The following is a 10,556-nucleotide window of genomic DNA, read 5'->3' as shown; positions in this document are numbered from 1 at the left end:
CGTTACGCTACTTAATATGTCCGTGTGGAAACTCGTTCGGTACACCTCCGAACCGAACCGGAACCCCCGTACCGAAACGTTTCAATACAAATACACGTACCGTTACACCCCTACGCTGGACAATTAATAAAATGTTGATTTCAATTGGGAATATGCCACCATTGTTTACCTGTACCTCACCTTTTTTGTAAGGGGCGCCGGAAGTTGGCAGACCCGTCAGCGATCCTGTTCTGTCTCCCTGTAATGTTTGTCTGATCTTGAATGGGATTGTGCTGAAAATTTAAATTTCCCCTTGGGGATTAATAAAGTATTTCTGATTTTGATTCTGATAACTGGCCAATAAAACAGACTGTTAAACGCAAAATAATATCAGTGAAATTTACATAAATATGAATAAAATGCTGTCACTGTGAGAAGAAGGAACATTTGTTTGGTAAAATAATGTGTCAGGGAATGCACATTCATCCCCGAAACACGTCCTAAACTAAACGTTGAGACGGCCACTTGAAACAGCGACTAAACTACGAAGCTAAAGCGGGCAAGTACAATCCATACACAAACAACACACATCTGCATAAAACATAAAAAACAATATTCTCTTACCCATCCTCCTCTCCATCCAGAGTCTTGAGGCCAGCTGAAGCAGTTAAGGCACTGGCAATGGCAGCGTTGCCTTCAGCTTCTTGATTCTGGCCAGTACTTGATCCTGATCCTGGGTCTCCTCCGGAACACTTCGGCAATCCTAATAGAGCTGATGGATACTGGAGGAGGAGTCGCTGAGCATCCTGGAGCTCAGTGGTTGTGAAGGTGGGCAGACTAGCATAAAGGGCACTAGCTTGAGCAGCATGGGCCAGAGCCAGGGCCTGGGCACTGCTTAGGTCATGGGACACACTCTGGGGGACACCTTGTGAGTGCATTCTATTGCTACCAACGTTAAGAACTTGGGCCTGGTGATCAATCGGAGGGTTGGATGGAGGCACACCGGCTGCAGACACCTGGTTCTGAATTGTAGTGGGCAACTGGGCGCAGACACCAAGGTTCTGGATTTGTGTCGGAAGGGACTGTGGTTGCTGTTGCAGGCAATCCAAATGGGAACTGTGGCTAGGAGGCGGTTGACCTGCTACTCCAACATGAAAAGATGTATTGGAGGTGGTGGCCTGAAGAGATGAGGGTTGCTGTGGCTGACTTTGGAGGAGTGTCTGTGACTGCTGCAGGCCTCCCATCACCTGGCATCCTCCATTAGGTTGCCCAGAAGAACTTGGTACACCTTGGTTCAAAAGAGCTTGATGTGGCTGGCTATACTCAGGGGGTCTCATCTGCACTGGCGCTGCACATGGAGGCTGGGTGAGAGGAGCATAGCCAAGCTGGTGCGGTTGAACACTCACTAAGCCCTGTGTGGAGCCTGTGGGCTGATTTGCAACTGCCTGCGCGTAGGTGAGCTGTTGCTGGGGTAGGTGGGGCAAAGGCAGTCCACTGGTGATCGGGTGGCCGGGCATGGGTACAGGCTGGTTATTGTTTGAGGAAGCCATGCTAGCCTTGATATGTGAATGGGTGATGTCTTGAGGGTTCATGTGAGGTTGAGTGTGAGACACACCCATACTTAGCCCACAGGGGATGATTGCTTGGAAACCCTGAGGAGGGGAGGCATAATCCTGTGCATGTTGAGCAACTGAGGGTCCCCCAGCCTCTCCACTGCCAACACTTTCCATATAATGGCTCACTGTACTTAAAGTACTACTCACGGAGCTACTACTTGTGCTTTCTCTCTCTGAGCACCCAACAAAGTTCTCAGAGACAAACTGCCGCATGCCGCCAGAGCCCGCATCAGACGTCGATGAGCAAGTGACAGAGTTCGGGGTGTCTTTGTCATAGAATTCAGTGCATGTCCATCTTCCCTTTTTAAAGGGCTCAGAACTTGAGTCCAACTTCACCACCCTGAAGCGAGAACTGGTGGTAGCGACAGCCGGTGCAGGAGTTGGGGCAGGTTGGGCAGGAATGGCGGCAACGGTAACAGGGGTACTCATGGACTGCAGCACAGCAGACCCATGTCTAGTCTGAATCCCACTTGAGAGACCTGGCCCTCCAGAGGCACTGGCAACAGTAACAACAGAAGTGTTTGTAGCACTAAAAGTGATGTGCGAGTTGAGATTTTGTTGTAGCTGATTCATGCTATTATTGGCGTTTGTCTTTAGGTTTCCCCCGGATGCAGAACCATCTCCGCCACCAGCAGTACTTTTCGCATTGCTGTTAGCACTCGCACTTATTCCCCCCCTCACAGGCACGTTGGCGGAGCTCAACATATTCACATTACTAACACTGCTGGTCTGGGGATTAACTATACTAACTGCAGCGCCTGTAGCAGAGCTAAGCATTGCAGGAGCAGGTCCCAGGCCTACTACGCCCACAGGCTGAGAGACCATATTTGCAGAGATCTCTTGAGAGACCCCGGCATTAGAAGGCATTTTTTGAGTGACAGAGGCAAGGGTGGACGAGGTGCTCACAGGCCCAGAAGACAGCGGGTAGGCCTGGCCATGGTTTTGAGGAGGATGACGATGCACAGTCCCATTTACCATACCTCCCCCATGCGGTGGAGCTTGATTCAGGGAATGGAGGTGCGAAGGCTGGTTTGGAGACAACAGTCCTGGAGTTTCAGCCTCATGGAAATTATTCAGGGTCTCCTCAGAGGAGCTTCTCTCCGCACCGACTACGTCATTGGCTCGGGAAAGAGACACATCCATGATTTCCGAGGATGACAAATCCTCCGTGTGGGACTCATCCAGGTCATCATAGCTCTCTGTGTCTTCTGCAATACTGTTGTTGGTACTCACAGATATTTGTGCGGAGGTCACGCTTGTAATCTGGAAGCCGCTCTTCTTTTTCATCTGAGCCCCAGCGGACTGCGTGGCCTGCGAATGCAGATTCAGGCTGTGGGAAGGAGGGTGGTGAGGTCCCGGGGAGGACGAACCAGCAGGAGTTTGGCACTGGATCAACAGGGAGGTCTGGTATTCTTCTGCAGCCGAGCCGTGGCTGTTGGCGACCGCCGGTGTTGACAGCGTGGAGCCGCTCCCGCCGCCGGTGTTGCTGCCCCTCCTGTGGAAGACCATCTTTCGAACACCGCCAGAGTCTCCGGTGGGGTCCGGATGATGCATTGCAAGAATATCCGGGGGGGTAGTCGGTCTCTGGCAGTATGTGACAAAGTTGACGCCGCCGTTTTGGCAAAAACGCAGCCCAAAAAGCACTATTTGAATATTTTTAAATGGTCCCTGGGAACTATCAAGAAGAGTTCAAAGTTGCATGTATAACCGACGGCCACTCATGCACGATTAAAGGCTAAGCGTGGCAAGAAAGCTGGTGGCCGCTTTACGTGTAGCTGGCGAGCTAGCGTCAGCTGGTAGCAGTTGCAATGTGCCGGCGTGTCCACTTTTTGTGGTTTTTATGGCTAGCAAACAAACATTTCGTAGACTACAACAAACACACGCGTGGACGCCGAGTAAAGTGCCACGCCGAGGAGCTAATGTCGGGGTGTTGCTGCTAGCCCGAGAAGAAGTAAGGTAGGCTAGCTAGCTCGGAGTATCCATCACAAGCTACACCGAGACGTTTTTAGCTTTCAATCCTCCAAACAATGAAGAAGCGAGCCACCTTTCATCCGTGGCGGCCGTGACGTACGTCCCCAATTCGGTCACTAAGCGGTGGCGTAAGAAGGTTTAATCCGTCCCATTTGAGTTCCACGATGTTGTCCTTGGTTTTGCTGTATCACCGGTCTGCTCCGACAGTAGCCGCGCTCAGTGTGGAGCCTCCTGCGCCGCAGCTGTGTGAGTGTGTGTGGGTGTGTGCGTGTGCTGGGACCCGGCTGGAGGCAGGAAGGGAGGGAGGGAGGGGAGGAGTGCTCGGCAATATGGCGCCCGCGCATGGTCTCTGCTACCAGACATAAAGCAGTCTGGCAGAGTCCGACGTCAGGATTGGCGGAAGTTGCCGAAACATGCCGAGCGCTAGTCGCTTCGCTCGTCAGCCCCCATTCGTCATGCATATCTTTTTTTTAATTATTATTATTTTTACTTAATTGTTAGCTATTTATTTACGATTTCCAATGCATAAAAAAAATCCAAGCATGTATCTCATTGTCTTACATAAGGATTATAAATGATAAACAGCACATCTCTTTACAATGTTTGCGTATTTGCAGTATGACCATACCTGCCAACCTTGAGACCTCATAATTTCAGTGAATTACAGCTATATATATATATATATATACATATATATATATATATATATATATATATATATATATATATATATATATATATATATATATATATATATATATATATATATATATACATATATATTATATATATATATAAATATATATATATATATATATATATATATATATATATTATATTATTATATATATATATTATATATATACTGAAATTATACATTATATATATAAATTATATATTTATTTTATATATATAAGAAATACTTGAATTTCAGTATATGTATATAAAAATATACATATATATATATATACATATATATATATATATATATACTATATATATATATATAAATATATATATATATATATATATTATATTATTATATATATATATATAAATATATATATATATATATATACTGAAATTCAAGTATTTCTTATATATATAAAATAAATATATAATTTATATATATAATATATAATTTCAGTGAATTACAGCTATATATATATATATATATATATATATATATATATATATATATATATATATATATATATATATATATATATATATATATATATATATATATAATATTATTTTGCCAATAAAATAAATACTTGAATTTCAGTGAATTACAGCTATATATATATATATATATAGCTGTAATTCACTGAAATTCAAGTATTTATTTTATATATATAAGAAATACTTGAATTTCAGTATATATATATATATATATATATATATATATATATATATATATATATATATATATATATATATATATATATATATATATATATATATATATATATATATATACCGGTATATATATATATATATATATATATATATATATATATATATATATATATATATATATATATATATATATATATATATATATATATGTATGTATGTGTGGGAAAAAATCACAAGACTATTTCATCTCTACAGGCCTGTTTCATGAGGGTTTCCTCAATCATCAGGAGATTTTAATGGAAGCATTCACATACCATGGTTTATACAGGGCACAGAGCGGGTGGGTACAGGCAGGCGTGGGGGCGTGGTGATTGGCTCATGTGTTACCTAGGAGGTGTTTCCTTCTGTGACAGCATGCTGATACAATTTCGCTGCGCTTGTTGAGGGATGACAAGTCTGGACTGTATATAATAAACAGTTTCTCCTTTAAGCATAGGTTGCATCTTTTATTACCACTGTTGTAAGGTGTGCTGGATGCAAGAATTTGCCATGTTATCGAATATTCAACATTATTGTCTTTGAGATTCCAAATGTGTTTACTGAGTTCTGTAGTGTCCCGCAAGCTTTTGCTTCTGAAAGAGGCTTTGTGATTGTTCCATCTGGTTTTGAATGCTCCCTCAGTTAATCCTACATATGTGTCGGATGTGTTAATGTCCTTGCGTGTTACCTTTGCTTGGTAAACGACTGATGATTGTAAGCACCCCCCGTTGAGAGGGCAATCAGGTTTCTTGCGGCAGTTACAGCCTTTGTCGGTTTTGGAGTCGTTCTGCCTGGTGGTGGACGGCTCCTTTTCAATTGCTCAATATTATTGAGCAATTGAGCAATCAATTTTCAATTGATCGACAAACACTTCCCCAAAGGCAACACCCTAAGAAAAGTATTCAACAAGAACAACATTAAATTGAGCTACAGCTGCATGAACAACATACGACAAATCATTTCAAACCACAATAAAGCAATTGAAAAGGAGCCGTCCATATTATATTATATTATTTTGCCAATATATTTCTTTTATTGGCAAAATAATATAATTATATATACATATTATATTATTTATTTTATATATATATATATATATATTATATTATTTTGCCAATAAAAGAAATATATTGGCAAAATAATATAATTATATATATATATATATATATATATATATATATATATATATATATATATATATATATATATATATATAATATTTTTTTGCCAATAAAAGAAATACTTGAATTTCAGTGAATTACAGCTATATACAGTATATATATATATATATATATATATATATATATATATATATATATATATATATATATATATATATATATATATATATATATATATATATATATATATATATATATATATATATATATATATATATATATTTATATATATATGTAATTCACTGAAATTCAAGTATTTATTTTATTTTATATATAAATATATATATATATATGTATAAAAGAAGGAGGATAGGGATGATGTTCGTTAAGAAATTATTGATGTCGATGTCATTAGCGAATCCTCTTATCGAACTGATTCCTTATCGAATCTCTTATGGAATCCAGATAGGTTGTCGTGTGTGCACTGAGTTCCAAAAGCTATCGATGTTATGTGACTGGGCCGGAAAAGCCGGCGGATATGGAGGAAAAGCGGACGCGACTGAGGACAGCATGCGGCCATTAAAGGGTGAAGGTTTCAGGTGAGAGAGGACGCTAAAGGCACGCCCCCAATATTGTTGTCTTGGTGGAAATCGGGAGAAATTTGTAACAATGGTTGCCCCGGGAGATTTTCGGGAGGGGCACTGAAATTCGGGACTCGAGGGAATCGGGAGGCTTGGCAAGTATGGTTTATTTACGATTTCCAATGCATAAAAAAAAGCCAAGCTTGTGTGTTCTTGTCTTACATAAGGATTATAAATGATAAACAGCACATCTCTTTACAATGTTTGCGTATTTCTAGTATGACTGACCTAATAATGTGGTCAGAGTGCAGAAGCGTTACTACAGTGACGTAGGATCTACGGAAATCGCCGGAGATATTCGGAGCAGAATATTCAAAATGGCCGACTGAATTTGTGGCATTTTGTGATGTTCAGATGGTATTTTCTCATACTCTGTGGATTGTAAATACAACATGGTTTAATGAAACACAATCAGGCATACAAAGTCAATTTGTTTTTACACTCTACTGCTACTTTAAAGTGCAGGCAGCGCTGCATAAAACTGATGACCTCTCACATTAATACAAAAATATAAACATTAGGAGGTTGCCTACAGCCACAGCTGTTCATGCCAATGTCTTTAGACCTGTCGCTAAATAGAGGCGCTTTTGTAGTCCACCCGCCAATGACTCGTCATGCATATCATTCGTTGAACTGCTGTTTGATTTCGTCAAACGTTTGCCCTTTTTTAGTAAAGAAAACACAGTTTTTACAAAAACACAACATTTATAATATTTTAAATAAGAATATTCAAAGTCGAATGTTTAAATGAAATATGTAAATAATTCATAGTAACATTGCTTTTGATTCATTCTTATTTTTTGAGCAATAAAAATAAACACAAACATCATTTTTTTAACGCTTATATGGTGTCTAAAGTGGCTATTTTTTTCACAGCCGGCAGCACATTGTAAAAATACTATTACAAAAAAAACATAAAAAAGAATGTAACTCTTGACTGTAATAATTCAAAGATACCATTCAAGCTGTTTTTTTTTAAACTGTCAGTGCTCAAAAATAATAATGAATCAAAATCAATGTTGTTATGAACTGTTGACCGATTGAAGGCGCCAAATACTGCACATCAAATATTCCACTTTGAAATAGATTTTGGAAGAAATGACCAATATAAGTCCAAGACTAGATCTGACCAATTTAAGTCAAAGACTACATCTGACCAATATAAGTCAAAGACTACATCTGACCAATATAAGTCCAATATTATATCTGACCAATATAAGTCTCAGACTAGATGTGACCAATATAAGTCTAAGACTAGATCTGACCAATCTAAGTCCAAGACTACATCTGACTAATATAAGTTTAAGATTAAATCTGACCAATCTAAGTGCAAGACTACATCTGATCAATATACATCTAAGACTAGATCTGACCACTCCAAGTCTAAGACTAGAGCTAACCGATCTAAGTCCAAGACTAGATCTGACCAATTTAAGTCTAAGACTAGATCTGACCAATCTAGGTCTAAGACTAGATCTGACCAATCTAAGTCCAAGACTAGATCTGACCAATCTAAGTCAAATACTACATCTGACCAATATAAATCCAAGATTATATCTGACCAATACAAGGCTAAGACTAGCTCTGACCAATCTAAATCCAAGACTACATCTGACCAATATAAGTCTAAGACTACATGTGACCAATGTAAGTCTAAGACTAGATCTGACCAATCTAAGTCCAATACTACATCTGACCAATATAAGTTTCAGACTAGATCATACCATTGTAGGTCTAAGACTACATCTGGCCAATATAAGTCAAAGACTACATCTGACCAATATAAGTTTAAGATTAGATCTGACCAATCTAAGTGTAAGACTACATCTGTACAATACATGTCTAAGACTAGATCTGATCACTCCAAGTCTAAGAATAGATCTGACTGATCTAAGTCCAAGACTAGATCTGACCAATTTAAGTCTAAGACTTGATCTGACCAATCTAGGTCTAAGACTAGATCTGACCAATCTAAGTCCAAGACTATATCTGACCAATCTAACTCTAAGACTAGATCTTACCAATCTAAGTCTAAGACTAGATCTGACCAATCTAAGTCCAAGACTAAATCTGACCAATCGAAGTCTAAGACTAGATCTGTCCAATATAAGTCCAAGACTAGAAGTCTACGACTAGATCTGACCAATCTAACTCTAAGACTTGATCTGACCAATATAAGTCTAAGACGATATGTGACCAATCTAAGTCTATGAGCATGAACTGATGAATTACTCGGATGGAAGGCGAGTAGTAATTCATAAATTGTTATTTACAGATGAAATGGACCAAAAGGACTCGCCTGACCCTCATGAGTTCATCATTTACTGAGAGGACCACTTTCTGACTGTTGGACACTGCGGACAAATCGGGTACACTTTGTTTCTAAATCATATTGTTTTGTATATTATTGCTTTTGTATTTCCTGTACTTACACTTTAGTAAACAATATGACTTAATATTGTCTGTTTATTTACTGGTATCAGTGTAGAAATATACTGTATACCTGAACTGTGAAAGACACAAACCACGCACTTCTACAAATACCTTTAGTTCCTGAATGTTCCAGGAACTTAAAGTTCCTGAACTTTTGGTGGGAAGAGACTTATTATATGATTATTGTTAATTCCGACAAAATCGAATTGTCTAAGGAATGTCCATGAGATTTTATACACATGATAATCATGAAACCATGATTATTACTCAGACCATACCGTACAGTCAAAGTCTAAAATCTGCTCAGGTTGTAGTCCATCATTATGATCCAGGCACTTTCAGATATGGGATTGCATGAAATGAGTACAGACTGAGCATAAGTACTGGTCTTTGAAAAGATTGAGAAAAACTTAACTTTGGATCATTTTCAACTAAATCCTTGCCGTGGGTTGTGTACATGGTCGTCAAAACAGTTTCTGTAACAAACTGATGCAGAGCTTTGCTGGATCCTTCTGCAGACACCATGTCCGTCACACTGGATTATTCTGAACGCGGGTACTCTCTGGGACCTTTCACCCTCGTGTTTGTGGGTAGAGGACAGAGGTAGACATTCCGGCCTGAAAAAGTTCCCACTCTAGGTCAATGAACTCTGTCCATCTAACACCTGACCATGTGTTATTTTCCTCTAGTCCCTTTATTCTATTCCAGAGGTGTCCAAACTTTTTGACTTGGGGGCCACATTGGGCTAAAAAGATTGTCCTGGGCCGAAATCCGACAGCATGTAATGTAAATATACGTATATAAATACAAAAAAAAATATATATATATATATATATATATATATATATATATATATATAAATATATATATATATACAAAACCCAAAACCAGTAAAGTTGTCACGTTGTGTAAATGGTAAATAAAAACAGAATACAATGATTTGCGAATCCTTTTCAACTTATATTCAATTGAATAGACTGCAAAGACAAGATATTTAAAGGCCTACTGAAATGAATTTTTTTTTTTTAAACGGGAATAGCAGATCCATTCTATGTGTCATACTTGATCATTTCGCGATATTGCCATATTTTTGCTGAAAGGATTTAGTAGAGAAAATCGACGATAAAGTTCGCAACTTTTGCTCGCTGATAAAAAAAAGCCTTGCCTGTAGCGGAAGTAGCGTGACGTCACAGGAGCTAGTATTCCTCACAATTCCCCGTTATTTACAATGGAGCGAGAGATTCGGAGCGACAAAGCGACGATTACCCCATTAATTTGAGCGAGGATGAAAGATTCGTAGATGAGGAACGTTACAGTGAAGGACTGGAGAGGCAGTGACGGACGTATCTTTTTTCGCTCTGACCGTAACTTAGGTACAAGCTGGCTCATTGGAT

The 10,556-nt window shown here is 38.9% G+C and overlaps 1 protein-coding gene across 1 annotated transcript; it reads right to left on the bottom strand.

Annotated features, from left to right (window-relative positions):
* Positions 1-584: 584 nt before the first annotated feature.
* On the bottom strand, positions 585-3,850 carry LOC133663764 (TSC22 domain family protein 1-like). The gene has a single exon (XM_062068464.1). The coding sequence runs from the start codon at positions 3,147-3,149 to the stop codon at positions 600-602; it is 2,550 nt and encodes an 849-aa protein (XP_061924448.1). The 5' UTR covers positions 3,150-3,850; the 3' UTR covers positions 585-599.
* Between the last annotated feature and the right edge of the window lie 6,706 nt (positions 3,851-10,556).

The sequence above is a fragment of the Entelurus aequoreus genome, linkage group LG13, assembly GCF_033978785.1.
Source record: "Entelurus aequoreus isolate RoL-2023_Sb linkage group LG13, RoL_Eaeq_v1.1, whole genome shotgun sequence".
Lineage (NCBI taxonomy): Eukaryota > Metazoa > Chordata > Actinopteri > Syngnathiformes > Syngnathidae > Entelurus > Entelurus aequoreus.
The sequence above is the reverse complement of the archived record's forward strand: the minus strand, read 5'-3'. Positions and strand labels throughout refer to the sequence as shown.

Excerpts from the sequence above, each read along its gene's own strand:
- LOC133663764 (XM_062068464.1), bottom strand. The coding sequence starts at position 3,149 with ATGCATCATCCGGACCCCACCGGAGACTCTGGCGGTGTTCGAAAGATG.